This window comes from Pyrus communis, chromosome 17 (assembly GCF_041283825.1).
Source record: "Pyrus communis isolate YQ-2024b chromosome 17, ASM4128382v1, whole genome shotgun sequence".
Classification (NCBI taxonomy): domain Eukaryota; kingdom Viridiplantae; phylum Streptophyta; class Magnoliopsida; order Rosales; family Rosaceae; genus Pyrus; species Pyrus communis.
The window spans coordinates 3,021,303-3,045,901 of NC_142581.1; the positions used below are offsets into that span (position 1 = coordinate 3,021,303).

Genomic DNA, 24,599 nt, shown 5'->3' on the forward strand with positions numbered 1-24,599 from the left:
CCTTTTCGATGTTCGTAGGGTTTTGACGTTTTTCATGATCGTGCTTGTGAGTTGTTGTAATCAAGTTCGGCCTTGAGTATGGAGAGGGAACAAACATTCAGGTATACATTACATTATATGTGAGTTGAACGGGTAGATGTCAATTCTAAGAAACCCTCAAAGCAGTATGTACGTATGCATGTTTAACTTACTGGGGGCAAGCACTAAGTAAGTAAGCTATCACGCCTTTCTTCTATTCTTAGAGATCTCTAATGTGACCTTAGTAATCCGTAGTCCATAAACCAAAGATGGTTATTGCTCCCTGCTCTTGTATTAATCTATTTTCTTTCCGATTTCTAGTCACCTGTATTTTTCATGTTTTTTTTTATCTTTTTTTTTTTTTTTTTTTTCATTTTAGTTGTACAGCTCAAAATATATATTTTATGCTTAAGTATCATATTAGCCAAATATCTCTTTACCTAAACTACTATTAGAAATTCCCAAATACATATTTGCTTGTAAACGGTCTCACAATTAATCAAGCACATTCCAAATTCTAGCGGTACATCCAAATTATTCATTCTATTTTCACTGCTACTAGGTGAAAAAATGGTACGCAGTGTTTGAGGAGGGCTTCTTTAGGGCTCAAAATGCACAATCTATATAATGGACCAAACTCATTTTGGCGCATGGGCCAAATAGTTTGCTGTCCGAATAAAACTTTGGGTCTTAGAAATCCGTCAATGCATAGCCAAGAAGAATTTGGTAATTGGAATTTTTTTTTTTTTTTTCAAACTGGACTTGGGTGTTGAAAGATCAGCAGTAGCTGCTGCTTACGACCAATTACGGTTGAACACGTGTTTAAATTTTGAGCTGCTGATCTGTTCAGCAGCAAAGTTCTATCTTCCTTTTTTTATATTATTTATCCTATCTAAGATTCCACCTGCCATCAACTCAAGAGAAACGAACTTCTGCATAAAAAGAAGGTAATGAGAAGTCTTGCACTGTGGTCCAAGAAAAACCATCTTAATCAATTCTAGAGATACTTGCACGCTTTTAGCCAAAAAAAAGGTAATGGGATTTACTAGTGCTGTCATGTTGAGGAAAAGCTTTAAAATTGAATGCCAACGCCTCTTTCTTGGTCATTTTTTCATCTTGGCACTATACAGAAAGCTTACAGCATATTATAATTGAAAACGTTGCAGACCAATCATGAACTCAAATGGTTGCTTAAGCTTTTTCTTAAATTCCATATCCCTTGGCCTGCCAAGTCTACAATTTGCGTTACACGTACTTCTGCAACAACATTATACATTTCTAAAGTACTTTGAAAATACATACCTTTATACCTTTGGTAAATCCGTAAAGTACTTTGAGAATATCTTTGTATATGAAGTTTTGCTGCGAAGAACATAGAAATATATGTAGTTACTTTTGAATTTCCACTAAACATATTGTGCCAATGGTTGTGAAGCCTTGTGACCCCAATATGGGGTTCTAGTTTTCTAATAGTAAAAATAGTATAATAAACAATTAGAAGGTTTAATTCATTCTTTCTAGAGAATTAGACGGCCTCATCAACAATTACAATAGCAAACTTCTTGAAATTAATTTGTTTAAATTTTTTAGGTAAATCTGTATAACCATTGATGTAAATGTGCTTTTGACAACATTTTTAAGTAAGTCACACGCAACTCTTTGCTCCCATTATCTCCAAAAACAACCCTAATCGAACTTTGAAAGACCCAAATATTGAATGTTTTACCAAACTCGTAGAAAAACAAGTTCAGTTATTAGAATCTTTAGTAAAGATTGAGTTTGACCTAATTCAATATAGCTAGGGCGGCATTCGCAATGACCAAAGGCAATGTTGAAGTTGGCAGCTCGTGAATTAGACTGATAATGGGGCCATATGGTTTCCTAATTACGTTAGACAAATGACCTCTTTATTCTTTGTTTTCACGTGGGTTCAAATTCCATACTATACGATCCAATATTACACATGAAGTAGCTATAGTTTTACGTGAACTTTCATTTGATTTAGGGAATTGATTAATCTGTAAATCGCTTTACACACTGTAATAGAACTTATACTTGATAGAACTATTAGTATCATATAGAGTCTAGCGAATGACGGGATAGGGGTAGGATTATGGGTATTTAGTAGAAGAAGATGTGAATGTCTGACTTGACTCTATAAAAAGGATATTTGAAGAAAGAGAATCAAGCTTTTTAACGCAAAAGAAGCAGCCACAACATTATATGGTTTTCAAAGAATAGTCTAAAAAAATAGTTTCCCTGGCATTTTCCTAGTAGATATCATGCATGTATCAATATTTCAGTACACGACAATTCTATTTCCCTTGCAACCAACTGATTAGTTTAATTAGGAAAATAACTTACATGACATGGGGTACACTATTACGTCATGTCTCATATCAATAAAATAATGACGTGAACAAAACTTTACACGTTTTTTTACTTCTCATTAGCAGAAATCACTATAACTGTGTACACTACGTGCTATATACATTCTTTCTGTTAATTAGAGGCACAGTTTTATTGTGAAGGTAATCAATGTCATGGTTTGTGAAATTAGTAACTAGTAAAGTTAAATGGAAATGATAAACACATTCAAGTTAGCCTCTTACACACCCTTTCTTAATCATTGCCATTGATCCTATTTGACTTATTCAATTTGATGGCTAGAAAGAAAGAGAAATCTATGAGAAATTAAGAAAGGTGTGTGAAAACAATTTTTCAAGTTAAATGCTATAAATGGTTGATGGTACCGCATGTTGTGAGAACACACCCACACGTAACTTATTCACCGCAAATTAGAAAATCAAGAGATGGCAAAAAATTTCATAAATCGGTGAATTCCCCTACTTCGTTCGTATTCGGATTAAAGATTTCACAACGAACCAAATCTGCTCATATTTGCATAAGTCCTTGTCTTATTAATATTATCATTATTTTGATTTGTACATGTCTTTGTCCCACTTATGAAAAGATATCAGAAAAGTATGGTAAATATAAATGTCATAAAACTAACTGGCAACATGGGAAGTAATTCATTCTTTTATAAGCACAAGTAATGTCTCTCCTTTCCTTGATGTGGGATTCATTCACACCCTCATGTATGGCGAAGTTTCAAGCCTAATACATGGATGACACAAATTGAGTGATGTGGAACACATGTGGTAGTTGGGCTTCATACTCAAGACAACATGCTCGATACCATGAAAAGAGTTGAGGGTCCACTGCAAAACCAATTGGCAATATGGGGAGTAGCTCCATTTACTTATAAGTACATACAAGGTCTCTCATTTTTTCAATGTGGGATTAACTCTCAACAGCAACCTTTATTCTCTCATAAAGCTGGTGTATATACCCATCATCCTTTTTTATGAGTTGTTTTATGCAGAAACAAGACTTCAGGAAAAACTTGTTCGAATATGATAAGTTTCGATTGGGGTCGATTTTTGTTTTTAAGACACTGTCACAAGTACTTAAAGGAGTATATAGGATGAGATTAAGGTGAATTATCTGGGTTTATACAAGTTATAACAGTGTTTATAATTACTAATTAATTAGTACAAATAAGGAATATATATATAAAGGGTGGAGATTGTTAGGCGACTACTAGATCACATAGTAGCTAGGACCACTAAGTCACTAATGTATATATTAATCTTTATATGCTGCAAATAATTGTGTGGTCCTTCATTGACTTGAAGTATTAATTAATTGTGTTATCTCCAAATAAATATGTGTTTTGCAATTGCATTCCTTTAATATGTAGCATGTTAACGACATGAAAAAAGCATTCGAAGGTAGCCTGGTAATAAAGATGCCTCTGTGAATCTTCTTGGTTCATGAAAAAATTGATTGTCGTGACGAAATTGCCAGCTGGTCTCTTTTTTTTTTTTTTTTTTTTTTTTTTTTTTTTTGAAAAAAGAACTTTGGGTTGAGTTCTTAATAACAAAAATACAAAATGAAAGAGGAAAATAACTCCTTTGTTGTTTTGAGGCCAGGTTTTGTTCCATAGTAAACATTATTCTACTTTAAACTACTCTAAAATGTATAGAAATGAATGAAAATTAGGGTGCACACGAGAACCACTTATGCAGTAATTAATATGATTACACTTGCATTTGCTTGTTGGTTTGTGTTTTAAAGAAAGATGAATACTTTTGCTCACCACCATCAAGTGAATAGACACAAAGTTAAAAATTTAAACTCATTCAATGATAATAAGTAAGGTGATGAACATTATCACCACTTGAAGATGATGAACAAAAATACACTCTAAAACAAAATTTAGAAATGAAAATCACATCATCGGAGAATCTACAGCTAGCTAGTTGCGTGTGTTAATATCAAGCATTTGATCAACTCAAGTGTTAATATCAAGCAAGTTGAGGTGCTCTTGTTTTGTTGTATTATAAATGTTGAAAGGTTTGATAATTAGACGTTGCAGCTTTCCACGCTTGTCTTTTTTATTCTTTATCTCATGATCGGTCTCTAATCTTTATACGGTCCACCGATCATCTCTGTCCCGAGGCAATGCAAAGAGATGGAAAGTACACCGTAAGGTAACTACAGCTACCACAACTTCAAAATATTCCCCAGGTACCACAACTTTCAAAATATTCCTTAGTAATTTAGTATAGGGATTTGATATCCACACACCCATTTTTACTTCCCATACATCTTTTTAATTTTCGACTAATGAATTAATGATTATCAAATGATATAAATTAATAAGGGGTGTGTGAGAAGTAAGTTAGGATGTATGGATAGCACCCCTTTAGTTTATTTGTATGTTAGGGTATTTTTCGTATTTAAATATTAGGGTTTTCTAGTTGAATAAAGATTTTGAAATGTTATATGAGTTTTCAATTTGTCATATAAACTAAAACTTAAGCGGTTTATTATATTAACTTTTCAAACTCCTTAATTTTTCATTTCACCCTTAACATTGTTAAGTTTTCTATTGAAAATAAGTCATGTGTCTCACATATGATTTGTATCTGGTTATTTCAGACGTTTAACCTACTTTTCACAAGTTCTTTGCTTCTCCTTAGTACAAATCATTAAATTTTGGTTAGTTGAAAAACATGTCGTGTTCGTTTGAGAAAATATGGTCAACTACTAAAAGGATACATTAGACACACTAATATGGAGTTATGTCTGATTGCAAGCTTTGAGAATTCAACATGGTCAATCATGTCTATAAAAAAAAGGTGGTTAGTCATGGCCATCTCTTCCATTTCATCGCTACCATATCAAAAATATTAGTCCATTGTCTGATCATGTTGAAAATCAAAGGCTAATTGGAAGATGCGTAATAAAGTGAAGTTTGAAAGTAAGTCCCCTTCCTTTTCACGCCTTTGTCATTCCACCTTAGTCTGGATTAGGTAGGTTGGAGTTTTCACTCCTGGCCATGTATGGGGTATTTGTAGATAAACAACTTTTAGTCTCTCTTGCAATCTCGGCTGAGTCCTGTAAAGCTCCTTCTATAGTCCATGCTCTTTGGCAGCCCCCTCCATTTACTTGGGTCAAGGTGAATTCTGATGGCCTTGCTAAAAGTAACCCGGGTCTTGCGGCATATGGTGGGGTTTTATGAGATTTTGCAGGTTACTTTCTTGGCGGTTTTTCCCTGAGCTTGCGGCATCATACCTCTTTTTATCCAGAGCTTCATGCTATCAAGTTGGCTCACGCACGGGGTTGGCAAAATTTATGACTTGAAAGTGATTCTTCTAGCGTGATATCTTGTTTTGCTTTTGATTCTTTTTCTCCTCCTTGGTCGCTCCAGACACGTTATAAAATTTGTATTTTCCGATTGCAAAACATGGTATTCCATTGCTCTCATACATTTCAAGAAGGGAATGCATTTGCTGACAAATTAACTAATTAGGGCTTCTATCGTCTTTACTTGTTTGGCATGCTACTCCTCTTACATATATTCTTCCTTTTCCGCACTCAAATTTCTTGGGCATGCTGACCTACAGGTTTGTCTCCCTTCTTGATATGTGATTTTCTTTTTTACCTAATCCTTTTGGATTTTCCTTTTGTTTTGCAGCTTGTTTTGCCGGTGCTTACCTTTTAGATTTTATAGAGGGGTTTGGTCCTATGACCACCCCATCTTTTTTCTTGTATTTTCTTTTTTATGAGAGGTAAGGTCTATGCCCCTCTCTTTTTCTTGTATTTTCTTTTTCAAGAGAAGTAAGGTGTATACCCCCCTCTTTTCTTGTATTTTGTTTTCTTGTTCTATGAGGGGTAAGGTTTTTGTCCCCCATTACTAGGTGCAACTTTTTTTTTTTTTCATATCAATAAATTTACCTCATATCGCCAAAGTTTTGCAAAAAAAAAAATAATAATGTTGGAAATATAATGAGAAAATATTGGTTAAAGTTCACAACATTTTCAACTGATTTTCTTAAAATTCTATGATTTCCAAAGATAACTTAACAGAGTTAGGATGATATAACAAATTAACCATGAACTTAATAGGACATAAGTCGTAACTTATTTTGGATGGAAAACTAATAGGAAATTTAGGTGAAATGACAAACTAATGCTTTCGGATAGTTTATATAACAAATTGCTTAAAATTTTAATTCATATAACAAATTAAAAAAGGTGTATAAGTTCATATAACATTTCAAAAAAAAAAATTCCGTACTTTCTTTGTTGTTAAGGTTCATTCTCTTTGTTTCAATATTAGGTCCCTTTATAAATACACATATCTTGTATATAACTTAGAAGGCGTCTTGGCAATTTTATAGTTTTCTTCTCTCTTTTTTATGTCACTGAATAAATAATCATAAAATTTGCAATCCGTTATCTACTTTTCTCATGCATACTTTGATTTGTTAACATAATTTCTATTGAATTTGCTTCCTTAGTAACTCGATATGTTTTTTTTTGTTTTGGATCCGTAGTCCGATAATAGACATAATATGTTATCAAATTATCAAATTACTGTATTTAATATGTGATTTTTAACGAAAATCTAGTTCAAATCTATAGTCTAGCAACAACCACATGAGATAAGAAAGCCTAAGTTTGGGGTAAATTTTGATTTACCAAAAAGGACTTGGTAGGCCTTCCCTAGTTGTTGGAGCTTTCTTCAAAAGTAGCTTGGTGCTAATTTACCCACTTTATTTTTCATGTTTGGGTTGTGCTCAATTCAAGAGAATCCACTAGTCTAGAGAGTGTTAATGGTCAAATCCTACAGTGACACAAAATAGCCTATAAGATTTGAAAGGTCCTCTGCGAGAATCCATAGAAATTAAATAGGCTTGAATAATTAAAATACCAAAAAAACGTAGCCTATCGTGGCTCTTGGAATCACTTATCGAATTTCCCTTGTGAAAAAGTTAGAGAATAAAACCTTCAATATAACATAAATGGTGATTCACTACCAAAAATTACCATTTGCCCAATCAAGTTTTATCCGATGAATGAAAGATAATTCGTTAAGAAAATAGTCTTTACTCGACGGAATACAAATGTTCATTGGGCAAAAACAATCAACATTTTGGTTTCTTAAGAGGCCTTTGCTCGATGATTAGAGTTTGAAGGGCAAAACTTCTGGTATCGGATAAAGTTTTTGCGCGTGATGAAATATAAACCCTAAACCCTCAATCGAAGCCATACAATATATTATTTTTTACTTAAGATTACGACCGAATAATATTCCTCTAAGTTAGAGATTTTAGATTTAAATCTCATGAATGACAAGTCCGAAATAACAATGTATTCCTCCAATCTCTTTATGTAAATATATCATTATATTTTTTTTCTTGAAACCATACAATATAACATGTGTGTCAAACTAACCTGTGGTTCTATGTGTTATCCACTAACCCTAGCTAGTTCCCTGTACCGGGTTCTCTCTTCACACGCAGCTGCCATGCACATTGAAATCGTGTTTTTATTATTACAACACATGGAGCATCATCTATTGACACAAATTTGGGCAAACCAGTAGAACAGTGTCCTATTCACGTTTTATTGGACTGGCAATTGAGGGAAACCCTAAATTTAAAAGGGATGAAACATTGCATGATGACTCTGATCCAAAGTAAAAAAAAAAATATGCTTCTTTGACTAGGAATAATCCATATGATCCCCACCACTCCATTTGATAGTAACACTTTTATTTCACAAGTCACAGCTCAATCCAGTAGTGATGGAGGAATCTTATCGTACAAACTTTGACACAACGTTTAAGAGTGCATGAGTAAAGAGTTTACGGTAAATCGACATAAGTTACTGTATAAGTATTGTCCATTTACATTGCAAATGTACAAGTACATGCAGTAACCTTGGAGCTAGAGGTGACAAATCAAAAGAGAGGAAACAATACCTGAAATTTTGATACGGGAGAAGGAAAGGAACAAATCAAAAGGGAGGAAACAATACCTGAAAATTTGATACGCGAGAAATCGAAAGAGCGGAAAAGGAGAGAGGGGGGGGGGGGGGGGGTGGGGGGTGTTTGGGAGGGGATGGGGTGGTTGGGGGGTGGGGGTGGGATTGGGTGTTGGGAGTGCGTTTGGAACGTTGTAGTTCAGTTTCTTTTTTCTTTGGTTAAATATACAGTTTTAAATTAATAATATAAAAATTTGAAAATGTTAGATTTGGAGTTGAAGTTCAGTGAGGTGTAAAAAATTAGAAAGGAGACATAAATTTGGGACAGCAGACGGCCAGCGGCCGAAACGTTCCAATTCAATTAAAAACTTCGGTGGTACGAAGTGAAATTTTATTAAATACAAAAATTACGTCTAGTTAAAGAGGTATAAATCTTATCTCACATAATAAAGAAAAACAAAATGCAAAAATAGAAGTAAAAGGAGGGCATAAACTTGACCCTCTTGAATGAAAATACAATTATAAAAGAGGGGGACATATAAAACCTAACCCCTCAAAAACAACATTTAGAAATACAATGCATCTTTTATTAATTATACGCTTGATGCTTCTCCACAATGCATATTTTATTTGGAAGATGTCCATCTTTCCATGGAAATATTGAGTTTGAACTTAAAACTTTTTCACAAACCGACTTTCGAAATAGAGAAATGCTAAGGAGATTTTCCAAAAGGAGATTTTTTGCCACCTCATATTTTCGGCACAATATTTTATAATATTGGCAGAGAAATTATAGCAAAAAATGTTTTCGACACAATGTTTTATAACATCTATGGAGAGTTCCACTTTTAAGAGAGTCTTCTTAACATTTCCCTCAAAAAAAAAAAAATTATATTTTAACTAGCGATATATAGATAAGCAAGTCTAGAACCTAAATACCAGTTTACGATTAATTGCGTATACACGTGTGAGAGCTGATTATGACTGTTCACACTTATGAGACCTACAAAGCAAGAACGGTTACTAATCCTATATAGTATTTCATTTAACAAAAATTATAGATCCACATGTTCCACTAATTTTTTTGAAAACCAACATTTACATGTTTTAACTAGGGATAAATAGTCAAGTCTAGTATTGCGTTGCGTTACAAGAAGAAGTGCAGAGTCAATAATGCACGGGCATAACTGTTATGGATTATTTATTGTGGAACTCACAAAGCAGGGTTGACGGTCAGATCAAACGGCATGCTCGACTCGTATCAGCATTTTGTAAAAGAAACTGGCCAGATGACCGGCATGCACGACTCGTGTCAGCATTTTCCAGAGACTCGGGGGAATACTGTGAGCAAGGTGTGTCATGTAGGATGGAGGAAACCCCCATTTGGGACCTTCAAAGTGAATTGCGAGGGTGCTTGGTGTAGCAGTACGGGGGTGGGTGGGTTTGGATGGATGGTGAGGGATTTTGCGGGGATCTTTCAAGGTGCTGGAGGTGTGGGGAATGTTCGATGTGTATCCAGTGTCATGGCGGAAGCTGAGGCACCAAGAGCGGCTTTGGTGGCTTGTGTGGAAAGAGGATTTGGGGTGGTTCAGGTTGAAACGGATTCTAAGGTCCTAGTTGATATGATCAATGGGATCTTGCAACTGGAGGCTGTCATAGATGGTATTTTATGAGATATTAATCACATTAAGCTACAATTTTATTATGTTCAATTTCCATATGCTTCTCGTGCCTGTAATGAGGCTGCGCATCTTGTGACTTCTGATGTCACTCGTATGGGGGGTAGTCATTTGTGGATAGGTTAGAACTAGAATGGTTGTTTAACACTTTAACTACTGATGTAAACATTTCGATTCGTATTTAATATTATCCTCATTTCGACAAAAAAAAAAAAAGCCAATAGATCGACCGACACGAGACGGTTAGGTCAACCAGCATGTGTGAGTAGAATTGGTATTTCCCATAGACGAATAGTAAGTTCGACCAGCATCTAAAACGCTTTAGAGGGTAATTGACCGAGTATGAGCTACCCATGGCAGTTGGAGCCTGGAAGGTCATATGCAGTCAAAGGATCCGCCCCCACGAAAACAAGATTACCGACTTCATCAAATGACAAAACAAAACAAACTTACGTTTAGAAAAAAAAAATAAAAAAAATTCAATGTGTTAGAAATACGATTCGATACATTAAGTGTTATAATACAAGTGATTAGAATTTTTTTTTTTTTTTTAAATATCGAACCACTTGTATTATGTCACTTAGTGCACTAAGCCATGTTCCGAACACACTAGAAAATCTTTTCACATTTTTCTGTTGGAAAAGATACTTGATTGTTATAAGTACCATTTTCCACTTAGAGTCATCATCACATCATTCTTATCCATCTAATCGGATAATTTATTCCAACCTAATTAGGGTTATCACTAATATATCTGCTTCCCTTAAAAGGCAAGGGACAAAACAATTAGCACACCTTCAAGCTTACCAACTTAATTAGATTAAACTAATTGATTAATGAACACTTTTGGAATAGTTAAGGTTAAAAATCATAAAGTAATCCCCAACTGAAGCCTACCATCCAAACCCCACCACCAAAAAGGTCACAATTTGCAGCCATTGTACGGATGTGTATCCTCTCCAGATCTTAATGTAGGGAGCCTAAAGAACAGAAAAATTAAGCTCCTAGTTTGTGTAAAAAAAATAAAAAATCAGAGCACTGTGTGAGGTAAGCCAATGAAATCAGTTGATGAGAACTGTCGAATTTAATTTGAGTGGTTTGAATTGCCTGATCTTGAACTTCAGGTAGTGAGATCCGAAGTGGATCTCTGTTCATTGTTCTATGTATTGCCTTGATTTTCTTCTGCTTGCACACATTTAGAAGGAATAAATAATTAAAGCCATGATAACTAGCTAGCGATTTCTTAATTTAGAGGCATATTAATATATGATCCAGCAGCAAGACGGTCCATACCACAATTATTAATTAATTAATTGATTAAAAATCTAAGCCAATAATAGGGATGTGGGTATTAATATAAAATTTTGATTTCTTGAGATATCTCTCGGATCATTCTCTAGTCTAATTTATATAATCTTTTGGGTGTTATTATCCAGACATTTCTTTTTACTTATAACATACTTTCTTTCAATTTCTGTCATTTAATCATTTTCAATTCATTTGATACCAGCCAAAAATTAAAAAATTGAAAAGTATGCATAAAAGATAAAAATGAGTGTATGAATAACATCATCCTAAATTTTTTTTACCAGAATTATTATCTATACTACTAAAAGAAATGCTAAAGAAACTCTCTTAGGAACTCTCCATGGTCTTTTTGCTATCTTTTTAACATATAAATTTAACGTTAAACTATGAGATAACAGAGAACCCTTAACATTTCTCTTCTTCTTCTTTTTTTACCACTCTAACCTTTTCATCAAAATTAAACAAAAACAAAATTATACGAGCAACTTAGTAATTATATGCAGCATAAATTTTGCTGTTTTCTACGCCACTCTCGCAGACATGTAACAGGTCTTATTTAAAATTTAAAAAATAAATAAAAACAATAAATTTATTCTAACTTCTCTCAAGCAAATTTGTAGTTGTAGAAGTGGGTGCAATTTGCTAGTATAATTAAAAGTAAAGAAAATGCTTAAAGCTAAAGGAATAATCTAGCATAATTTTTTTTTTTGCAACCGCTCCCAATGAAATGATCTTATGTTTTGCGCTTAACACTTTCTGCTTCTTTGTATCAGACACAGGATAAGAAAATCTCTCCCTGATGAGACATTAGATTCACAAATTACAATGCCTCTCTCTCTCTCTCTCTCTCTCTCTCTCTCTCTCTCTCTCTCTCTCTCTCTCTCTCTCTCTCTCTCTCTCTCTCTCTCTCTCTCTCTCTCTCTCTCTCTCTCTCTCTCTCTCTGGGAGTAGGATTCTCTTCCTCTTTTTTTTTCCCCTCTTCTCTCTTCCCTCCCATCCTATTTGAATAGTCATAATTAATTCATGTAAATATTTTTTATTAATTTTATATAAAAAGAGAAAAACAAATTAAAAAAATATAAGAAAAGGAAAAAAATAAGATGAAAAAAAGGAGAAAAGATAATCATCGTCCAAGAAAATCTCTCCCTGATGAGACATTAGATTCACAAATTACAATGCCTCTCTCTCTCTCTCACTCTCTCTCTCCTCCCCCTTCTGAAAAAGAGAAAAGAGCACCCTGCATTTCTGCAGCTTATTCTCAGAACAGAACATTAATAAAATCCAGTTTCTGATATATTAATATGCTTTTTTGTTTTAGTAACGAATAATTGAACACATTTCAAGCTTCACATAGCTACACAACAACAAAAAAAAAATTAACAATTTTTGCACTCTCGTTTTTTCTGCCCACTACGATTTATTTCTGTTTCTTTCTTGACTTCTGTTGGTAAACATATTTAGTGTAAATACAATAAATTTATTTAATACAAATGTCAGAAATAAACAGATACTTTAAGCAAAAAGAAAAAATGCATATCACTGCCCTTCTAATACCAAAAATTGGGAAAATGGAAAAAAATTAAAATAAATAAATTAGGGAAGATATGGGCAGCAAATTAATTCCCTTTTTTTTGGACCAATCAATCTGTTCCCAGGTTATCCTCAGCAAACTGAAGTATTGATAGTCTCATTAATTAAACTAAACACGATGAGAAAGAAAAATTAAGAAAGAAAGAAAATTAAGAGCAACTAATTAATAGCACTGGCCTTACTCTAATGCTAATTAAGCTCCTCTTGTTATTCATCAAAAGGATCAAGAAGACGACGACGATCCATTGTTGGCACCACCGTCAGCACCCTGGTAATGATGATTCGGATTCGGAACTCCGTTTTTGTTGTCGTCGTTGTCGTTTTGATCATCATCATCGTCCTCGTCTTCGTCATCGTTGTTGTTTCCGTTTCCGTTGCCGTTGGTGCCATTGTGGTGGTGGGTCTGCTGCAGTAGAAAGTTGGGTCTACCTAGACCACCACCAGCACCGCCGCCATTTAGCACGTCTCGCTTGGTGAAGGTGTTCTTGTTGTTGTGCATCCAGACTTTGAGAACACCTTTTTCGACGCCGGCCTCATTGCAGAACTCCTGTACGATTTCCTCGTCTCTCTTCTGCATCTTCCACCCGACCCTCTCTGCGAATTGGTGCATCTTATCTTTCTGGTCCTGGGTGAACTTGGTCCTGAACCGCTTCCTTGCGTTCGGGCTCGGCGACACGATCGGGGGCATGACGGCGGCGTGGTTATTCACACCCACTAAGGCGTTTTCGTGAGCAGTGGACAGAGCCAGGAGCATGTGGGGGGCGGAGGGGTAGTACGAGGACGAGATCGGCGGCGGAGAAGCTGAGTTGGGGCTGCGGTTGCCTGGGTGAGTCGGCGGCGGAGGGTGGTGGCGGTGGTGTGGTTGATACTCGATCACATGCGTTGTAGCGGCGGGGGTATTTGGCTGCAAGGGGTCCTCGGGGTCCCGGCGGTGAAAATTACGGTGGCAGCCGCATGCAGCGCATTTTAGAGAGGTGGGGTCGGCGGAGTTGGCGGTGGGAGACGGCATAAACTCGCCGCAGCCGTCGAGGGCGTGGCCGCCCAGCGTGGCGGCGTGGTTCTTGAGGCATTCTTTGTAGGTGACTACAACAGGGGTGATGGGGATGTTGTGGTGGTGGAGGTGGTGGGTGGGGTTGTGACGCTTGAGGACGCCGTTGCTGAAGGACAGAGGCTTTATGGGTTGCTGGATCCGTGTCGGAGTTTCGCTGTCTGCTTCCGGGGATTTGGTGCTGGCGGTGTTGGTGGTGGTGGTGATGGGAGGGGTTATATCCATCGCTCAAACATCTAGGGGTCTCCAAAATCAGAGAACGAAAATCAAAAGCAAAAACAGAGAAAGTTAAAAGGGAGCTGCTTTAAGTCGTTAGGGTTAGATTTCTGTGCAGATTACAGCTCTGAGCTGCCATGGAAGCTCTGAGGATATTGAGAAGGTGAGGGGAGATATGGAGGAGTGAGAAAGATGGTTAGTTTTTTTGGGGGATAGAGAGAGAGAGTTTAGCTAGCTGAGAGAGGGATGATGATGATGATGAGCAGTGATGACTGTCCATAATAAAAATCTGGGTTTTGTGGTTGTCCTTCTTAACCACTTGTATTTTTAACCCTAGTTCTAATCCATGGTTAAGTTGCTTACCCCACTCGGGGTTAGATGTTGTGTGCTATAAATTGGGGAGTGTTCCACTTACTATTTTTACTTCCCACACACTCTTCTTAGTTTTTAGTCACCAGATCAATTGAACAAAAGAAAATTAAATTGACATAAATTAAAAAGGGGTGTGTGAGATACTACACTTACCGCATTTTTGTACCATCATTTATATCATCTCTCTAATAGAAGTATTGTCCACCAACACATGTAGGTCTTATCTCTATTAGAGATTGTACAAATATGTAGTAAGAGTAACATTTGTAATAAATATAGGGAGCATTTTTGCTCGAGTAATGTTACATGTACCATGTATTTTTACCATCTCTCTAATAGATGTAGGGCTCGCCAACACATGTGGGTTCCATCTCTATTAGAGAGATGGTACAAATTATGGTATAAATATGAGGTAAAAGTAGCATTGTTTTTGTTCACTAACCTAACTATAGTGTATGATCACGATACACCTAATCATTTGTCATATGTCCTTTTAACTAACTCTAGTTAACTTTCATATTAAATGTTACTTTTTCAATTTTTGAAAAAAAAGTAACCATAATTAAGTGAAAGGACACGTGGTAGATGATTTTGTGTAATGAGCATACACGAAGGTTTAGGGCGGTAAGCAAAAATGCTCCCATAAATATACCTTAGCAGCTTATGCTATTGTTGCTACTAAGTTGAGTCCGAAATAATTATCATAAACCCAATTTTTCCTTCTATGCTTTTACTTCGGTCTCTTTAATTCTTGACTAATTTATTCGATCTAATGACTAAAAATTAATAGTGTGTGTAAAAAAAAAAACAAAGGGATGTACAAAAATCATTTCGAATAGAGATTAACCTTTTCACATATTCGCATTTATTGATTTTAACTGATTCTGACTTAATAGCTTATCCTTCACGCATGGTTCATACGTGTCGCCGATTATATATGCGTATTTAAGTCACTATTAGCTGGACAACATCATTGCTCCACATCTTGACAGCTTAATTTTTTCAGAGCCAAGTGGTTGTCATGCCGAGTTTTGCAATTCATTTGTCTGCATTTCTTTCTAAGTGCAATATGAAGTTGGACCGTTGGTGGTAGTGGCTTGATATACATCGTTGTGTCAATTCTCTTTTTGCACACTCTATTTATTTTTGTTTGTTAATTCTCCTTTGGTAGCTATAAACAAACAAGGTGCATAGTAAAAAAATTAAAAATAAAATAGGCTTGCGAAAATTATTTCCCATAAGAATTAGCCCTTCTAAACTTTTTCCGTTATGGACTTTAATTAATTCTTTGACTTAATAGCGTAGACTTCATCCATCGATCGTATGTGCAACTGATTATACATGTAAAAGAAATGTTAAAGGGAGCTCTCTCAAAAGTGAAACTCTCCATAGATTTTCTATGACCTCACAGTTTAACGTGGTTTTCATGCCAACATTATAAAACATTGTACCAAAAACATGAGATGGCAGAGAATCTATGAAGAGTCCCACTTTTAAGATAGTCCTTTTACCATTTCTCTACATGTAATAATATGCGTATTTAAGTCATAGTTAGCTGGATTGCTTCATTGTTCCATATTTCGATAACTTAACTCCTTCGGAGCCAGGTGGTTGTCATGCGTAGCGTTGTGTAGTTTGTATGTCTACATTTCGCTCTAAGTGCAAGATGAAGTTGCATGGTGGTGTAAGCTTTATATACATGGTTGTTTTGTGCAACTCTGCTTTTGTACACCCTACTTCTTTTTGTCCGATGATGCTGCTCTAATAACTAATGACGAATAGGATGTGCAAAGAGAAAATAGGTGTGTGAAGATCATTTTCTTACGAGACTTCACCTTTCCAAGTTTTTTCAATATAGATTTAATTAATTATTTGACTCAATAGATTATACTTTGCTTATGGATCATACGCATTACCGGTTATACATGTAATAATGTGCGTATACAAGTTGATGTTCCTTATCCTGACAGCTAAACCTTTTTAGGACCAAGTGGTTGTCATGCCTAGCTTTGTCATTTGTTGTTTCTATATCTCTTTAAGTGCAAGATGTAGTTACCCGAGGGTATTGGCTTGAAGTGAACAAGAGTGTGCATGTGAGAAAAAATGGCAAAAATCACTTTTCTTTTGAGAAATGACATTCCCACAAAACTTTCCTTTATCAATTTTAATCAATCTTGTACTTTGTAGCTTATATTTCACGTATTATTATTTACGTATCCTCAATTGTTTATGTAATAATGTGTATATTTAAGTCTTTGTTAGCTCGATTAATTGAATCGCTACTCCATATTCTAACAGTTTAACTTTTTGAATCTTGTGGTATGTCATGCTTAGTGTTGCCGTTTATTTCTCCGCATTTCTCTCCAAGTACAAGATGGAGTTGCACAACGGGTGTTTGTCTCTCGAAGTGCAAGATGGAATCCCACGTTAGTGTTAGTTTGAAATACATTGTAATTCCATGTTCATTTCTTTGTTTGTCTTTACATTGTAACCAATGAAAAAAAGTACGTAAGCATTTTGACCAATAATAGTTGTGACTCGGTTGTGGAATAGGCCGAGTTAACTCGGTGGTGTTAGTTCGCAATGTCTAATTTTGGAGTGAACGAGTTAACAAAATCTTGATGTGGGGTGATGAGGAGGGCCTGCAAATCTCGGACGTTGACTGTAACCTTTCTTCAATTTTTTTAAGGTCAAGTGGGCACGGTGAAGGTCTGGACCGCTTTCACAGTACGTTAAGCTTTGCGATTTGCTTCTGCCACTCTCCCTATAACTTCTTTTGGATAATCAAAAGACAGTATTGCCCTTGTTCACGAGCACTGTGTTTTCAATGTAAGTGATGATATGCAGTGGCAATGTTGAGTTTTTGGACGATAGGGAGCGGATTTATCAAATCAAGGGTGTTTAGGCAATCACGTCCCTATAAATCAAGGGTATCTTTGTCGGCTATGAGAGAATTGACGCTGAATGGTGGTGTGTCCAAAGAACATTATTTTGATTTTCTCAACACTCTAACGACGTCGTTTGCGGTACCTCATTCCCCATGTTCAAAATTCGACCATACATCAGATGCATCGTTTAATTTGATGGCTGAACTTGCGTTCTTAAATTTAAACATTTCCATGTACATAGATTGTCAAAATGCATGCCCGGGAACTTTTATTAGGAGAGAAATTTACCAACGTCAAAAATATAATTGTGGACAGTGTTCTGAACAAACTATAAATATAAAATGCATAACATATGATTGACTTTGAATGCAATTACAAGGACCACCCAACCGTAGTTTTCACATCTGTGAGCACATGAAAAGAAAATCATTACAAGACCTAAACACCATCAAAGTAGCATTCTCATTTTAGCACTCTTTCCTTTCTCAGTGATTGTAGACAACTTTCAGGCTCGTATTCCACATAACACGTTCAGTGGTTCAATTTTTGAAAAATTTAACCACAACCAAATGAAGGGACACATGGTAGATGATTTTGTGTAGTGAGCATACACGAAGGTTTAGGATGGTAAGCAAAAATGCTTCCATAAATATACCTTAGCAGCTTATGCTATAGTTGCTACTAAGTTGAGTCCGAAATAGTTATCATAAACCCAATTTTTCCTTCTATGCTTTATTTCAGTCTCTTTAATTCTTCACTAATTTATTCAATCTAATGACTAAAAATTAATAGTTGTGTAAAAAAACAAAGGGATGTACAAAAATCACTTCGAATAAAGATTAACCTTTTCACATTTTCACATTTATTGATTTTAACTGATTCTAACTTAATAGCTTATCCTTCACGCATTGTTCATACGTGTCGCCGATTATATATGCGTATTTAAGTCATTGTTAGCTAGACAACATCGTTGCTCCACATCTTGACAGCTTAATTTTTTTAGAGCCAAGTGGTTGTCATGCCGAGTTTTGCAGTTCATTTGTCTGCATTTCTTTCTAAGTGCAATATGGAGTTGGACCGTTGGTGGTAGTGACTTGATATACAACGTTGTGTCAATTCTCTTTTTGCACACTCTCAAAAGTGAAACTCTCCATAGACTCTCTGTCACCTCACAATTTAACGTGGTTCCCATGCCAACATTATAAAACATTAAGCCAAAAACATGAGGTGGTAGAGAGTCCATGAAGAGTCCCACTTTTACGAAAGTCCCTTTACCATTTCTCTACATATAATAATGTGTGTATTTAAGTCATAGTTAGCTGGATTGCTTCATTGTTCCATATTTCGACAACTTAACTCTAAGTGCGTATTTAAGTCATATTGTTGTGTAGTTTGTCTGTCTACATTTCGCTCTAAGTGCAAGATGAAGTTGCATGGTGGTGTTGGCTTTATATACATGGTTGTTTTGTGCAACTCTGCTTTTGTACACCCTTTTTTTTTTGGTCCGATGATTCTTCTCTAATAACTAATGACAAATAGGATGTGCAAAGAGAAAATAGGTGTGTGAAGATCACTTTCCTATCGAGACTTCACCTTTTCAAGTTTTTTCAATATAGATTTAATTAATTCTTTGACTCAATACATTATACTTTGCTTAGGGATCATACGCATTACCGGTTATACACGTAATAATGTGTGTATATAAGTCGATGTTCCATATCATGATAGCTAAACTTTTTTTAGGACCAAGTGGTTGTCATGCCTAGCTTTGTCATTTGTTGTTTCTACATCTCTTTTAAGTGCAAGATGTAGTTGCCCGAGGGTATTGGCTTGAAGTAAACAAGAGTGTGCATGTGAGAAAAAATGTTCAAAATCACTTTTCTTTTGAGAAATGACCTTCCCACAAAACTTTCCTATATCAATTTTAATCAATCTTGTACTTTGTAGCTTATATTTCACGTATTATTATTTACGTCTCCTCAACTGTTTATGTAATAATGTGTGTATTTAAGTCTCTGTTAGATCGATTAATTGAATCGCTGCTCCATATTCTAACAGTTTAACTTTTCGAATCTTGTGATATGTCATGCTTAGCGTTGCCATTTATTTCTCTGCATTTCTCTCCAAGAACAAGATGGAGTTGCTTAGTGGGTGTTTGTCTCTTGAAGTGTAAGATGGAATCCCATGTTAGTGTTAGTTTGAAATACATTGTAATTCCGTGTTCATTTCCTTGTTTGTCTTTACATTGTAACCTATGAAAGAAAGTACATAAGCATTTTGACCGATAATAGTTATGACTTGGTTGTGGAATAGGCCGAGTTAACTCGGTGGTGTTAATTCCCGGTGTTTAATTTTGGAGTGAACGAGTTAACAAAGGACTAGGATTCTCTCCTCTCCTCTTTCCATCCCCACCTCTCACATTCTCTATTTTGTCTTTCTCTTTTTATAAAAAATTAATATAAGATGTTGACGTGGTTTAACCGTGATTATTCAAATAGAAAGAGAAGGAAAGGGAAGGAAAAAAAAAAAAAAAGAGAATCCTACTCCGTTAATAAAATCTTGATGTGGGGTGATGAGGAGGGCCTGCAAATCTCGGACGTTGACTGTAACCTTTTTTCATTTTTTTTAAGGTCAAGTGGGCACGGTGAAGGTCTGGACCGCTTTCACGGTGCGTTAAGCTTTGCGATTTGCTTCTTGGACCATCAAAAGACAGTATTGCCCTTGTTCACGATCTCTGTGTTTGCAATGTACGTGATGATATGCAGTGGCAATGTTGAGTTTTTGGACGATAGGGAGCGGATTTATCAAATCAAGGGTGTTTAGGCAACCACGTCCCTATAAATCAAAGGTATCTTTGTCAGCTTTGAGAGAATTGACGGTGAATGGTGGTTTGTCCAAAGAACATTATTCTGATTTTCTCACACTCTAACGACGTCGTTTGCGGCACCTCATTCCCCATGTTCAAAATTCGACCATATATCAGTGTATAAGATGCATCGTTTAATTTGATGGCTGAACTTGCGTTCGTAAATTTAAACATTTCCATGTACATAGATTGTCAAAATGCATGCCCGGGAACTTTTATTAGGAGAGAAACTTACCAATGTCAAAAATAAAATTGTGGACAACGTTTTGAACTAATTAAAATATAAAATACATAACATATGATTGATTTTGAACGTAACTACAAAGACAACCCAACCGTAGTTTTCACATATGTGAGTACATGAAAAGAAAATCATTACAAGACCTAAACACCATCAAAGTAGCATTCTCATTTTAGCACTTTTTCCTCTCTAAGTGGTTGTACACGAATTTCAAACTCGTATTTCATATGGCACGTTCTCTATTTGATTATCGCCTGGTGATTAGGGAGAGATTGACTCTGAGTCTTTCCGGTCCCGAAATGGTGGATTGTCATGGCAAAGTCACGAGCTGATCTCTTTTTTAAGACATTATTATGACTAACTTAGTGTGAGAGTTAACTCACTCTCCCACCCTCTTAATAAAAATAATACTATTTGTTAAAAAACATCTTATCAAACAGTTGATAATTCTTTAGATTTAGAATTCGTGCATTTACCCGTATTTAGATCTAAACAGTTGAAAATGGTCTGATAGCTCAAAGTAAGCCAGTTCCGAAAAAAAAAAAATGACAATTAAAAACTCAAAATACTGTGATTTTGATGGAACTTACTTTAAACCATTAAATAATTCTGAATAGCATATAGATATGCACGAATTTTAAATGCAGAAACTTTCAAATCCGCGCAGAAATATTAGACACTCGTTTGGAGCTTAGTGCATGGCCCTAATCTTACTTAGCACGTAATAAAGTACCTTTATTCCCCGACACGTGTAAGACAGCTTCTCACTGTCGATCGTGTGTGCTAACTTGGTCCCTTACGCTTGCCACGTGGCTTGGTAATCCGAGTTTATCCAGCAATTAAAATCGGATTACGATGGATTTAGACGCGGTGAGGGGGGAATGTTACGCTACGCGCGCGATTACTGAAGTGCAGCGTGGTCCGAAAACCGTTGGGCTGCACTGATTCCGTTGTGCTTAATTAACGGCTGATTGGCTGACTAATGCTGTGATTAAAGGTGGGATTAGCGACGGGAATGGCGAAGCTGACGTCAGTAGGGCAATCATGAGCAGCTAAGGTTTACATCGAAGGGCGTGCAGATTAATCAACAGCCGTTGCATCCATTGCATCGAAACTCACAATTCGTTGCTACTTTTCTTTTTTATATGATTTAACACGATAGAAAGAAAAAAGAGCGCTTTGCATAAGCAACTTTGAAGTTTTTATATGCGGCTAGGAAATTAAGAAAAATTCGAACCCCAAACAAAGAAAAATGGTTCATATTTTATGATAGGTTAGGAAGATTAAATTTATAAAAAAAATTAAAAAAAATAATAATATCAAAGTTGATGATTGATTTATTACTTAAATGTCGATAAATATGTTAATTCCTAATGATAACATATCACATTTAGGCTCTCTATCATTATTTACATTTTATAATTTAAATTTTGTTTCAAATATCAATTTGAGGATCCTCCTGACCACAATATTCGGACCGTTCAATTTTAATCCAATGGCTCTAAACAGGGGATCCCTTAAAAAGTTATAATAATTGCAACCGTTGGATTAAAATTGAACGGCCTTGATTTTGTGGTCAGGAGGATCTCCATCCTATGCTGAGGGGAGGATCCTCTTCCCAAAATTTAGTATTTTTTTAGACATGTTAGAGAAAAGTCAACTTGAAGCTACCGGAATCATCATAGAGTTATCAAAACTAACCAAATTCTTAAAACTTAATATTCTCTTTATAAAAAATCAAAAATAAAAAATTCGAGCATCATTATTCATAAGCATTTGAGGATTTTTAGCTTCAATATGATGTTGATAAATTGTATGACTACTTAAACTCGTTTGAAAGTGTTTTTCAATGATTGAAAGTATTTTTTATGCAAATACTTTTTGAATTAATTGTAAAATGACAAGTGAATTTTTAAAAAATACTTTATCGCTTCATGCAATAAGCACATAATAGGTGCTTTGCAAAAAGCACTTTAAGTACTTCTAGAGCCCAAATACATTTTCTAGCAAAATGGGATTTCAATCATTTTAAAAGTAGTTTCAAACAAACTTTTTAAACTTTTAGAGATTAATGAGTGTCCAACATAGTATCATAACTTTGTTGGATGTGTAATCTTATAGTACAACTGTACAAGTATGCCTAAAGTTTCAAGTTCATACCTCAACTCACGAATTAACATTTAACTCTTATTTTAATCTTGTTCTTCTACCCCTTTCAACTATAAACCTTTTTAATTAAACGAATGATTAAGGATCAATATTTTGGAGATGAAAATCTTGAATCACAATCAAAGTAAGGGCCATATATGTAACAAGGCACATGGGAATTTCAATATATGAGGATACATTGCCTTAATTAGAGATTTAGACCAATAATTTTCTTAGGCCATCAATCCCACTGGCTAAATTGCTAATGGGAAACAGAGCTGTATGACTTTGTTGCTGGATTTCATTGGTGGAGCCCATGGTTTTTAATGGGATAAGAAATTTTCAGCATGTCGGGAAAACGTCCCAGTACACTAAATATCTTATCTAATTAGTTGGAATTTTTTTTTAAGTGTTCAACCAATTGTATTTTCACATTTTGTCTACCGAGGAATATTCGTGTCACCCTAAAAAGTCACTCCGATGGGACTTGAACTTTCAACTTGTGAGCTAGCCCAAGTTCCTCAGTCCTATGTCCCGACCATGACCGCGGGTTGGATATAGGGACAGACCACCTCCTTCACACCTACAAACTTCCCATCCTTTAGGGACACCGTCACATTTTGTGGAGTGGTATCACTGCCATGACAATTACTTGCTCTCTGCTCCTCTTAATTTCTTTTTGTTTCTTAAACTTTTTACATTTGTCTGTGTCAATTTGTTCGTAGCCTGTCTTGCACTGCGATGGTTATATTTTTTTGGAGAAGTTTCTTGTGTACGATTGTCGCATGTGTCAATAACTTCTCATACATGAAGGGTGGAATAAGACTAGGTTATAATTTCATGTTCTTGGTGCAATGAAAAGGACACTTAATCGATTTGGCACGTAGCAAAAATATTTGCTGATCGATCCAAGTTTATCAAATTCACAACTCCATAACGATACTATTGCAGGTCAATATGCTTATTTGCTGTGAGTCACATCTTCAATCTTATCATATAGGCTTCCCATACATGGATGGACTAGGTTGGACATATAGGAAAATGACTCCTGCGACGTCCTATCTATCCTGCCTTTCTTGATGTAACTATTTTCGGGTTTTGTTAAGAATTATATTTCGGTTTCTTAGCTTCAATGCAGATATGTTTTATATCCCCGTTGTTTAGGTATTTATTTTGGCATTCAAGACAAAAGTTTGATTATTGTTTGTCAATGTACTTCAATAAAACTTTGATTTCTCATGATATACTTAGATGAAAATTTGATTATTTTAGCATTCACGATGAAAATTTGATTCTTGTCTACATGGTTTTATATCTCCGATGTTTAAGTATTTATCTCTCCCTAAATTTTCATTTGCAAACAATTCAAGAATTAATGAAAATGCAAAAATCGTAAACAAAAATTCATCGGATGACTTAAAATTTGCTAAACAAATGGAAGTACAAAATTCAAATTCCCCAACCAATATTAATAATGCCTCATGTTACCATTGCACAGGTGCCAGAAGATAGTGCCACAATGTGAAAGCTCAGCTGCCAAAATAAATCAATTCGGACTTGGAAGAAAAACAACACACCTTCTTCAATCATACAACAAAGCCAGTAGTGATGCATTTGGACCATCAGACAGTTCCCTACCATCCAATAATATATAATGGTCGTTTATATTAATATCACACAATCATTGAAATATAAATGTGATATTGATGTTATAAGGGCATTTCGTAGCTTCATTTTTTTTTCAAGTTCTCCTTCTTTTCTCGGCAGTGTTAAATTGTGTGGTGTCGGTATATAATATTGTGTCGATATTAAATCGTGGTATGAAAAATATTTGCAAATTACTTGGCTCATTTCGTATAAGAAAACAATTATTCTTATATAC

At 35.4% G+C, this 24,599-nt stretch overlaps 1 protein-coding gene across 1 annotated transcript; it reads right to left on the reverse strand.

The window, feature by feature from the left end:
- Positions 1-12,908: 12,908 nt before the first annotated feature.
- On the reverse strand, positions 12,909-14,497 carry LOC137707458 (zinc-finger homeodomain protein 8). The gene has a single exon (XM_068446333.2). The coding sequence runs from the start codon at positions 14,209-14,211 to the stop codon at positions 13,162-13,164; it is 1,050 nt and encodes a 349-aa protein (XP_068302434.2). The 5' UTR covers positions 14,212-14,497; the 3' UTR covers positions 12,909-13,161.
- Between the last annotated feature and the right edge of the window lie 10,102 nt (positions 14,498-24,599).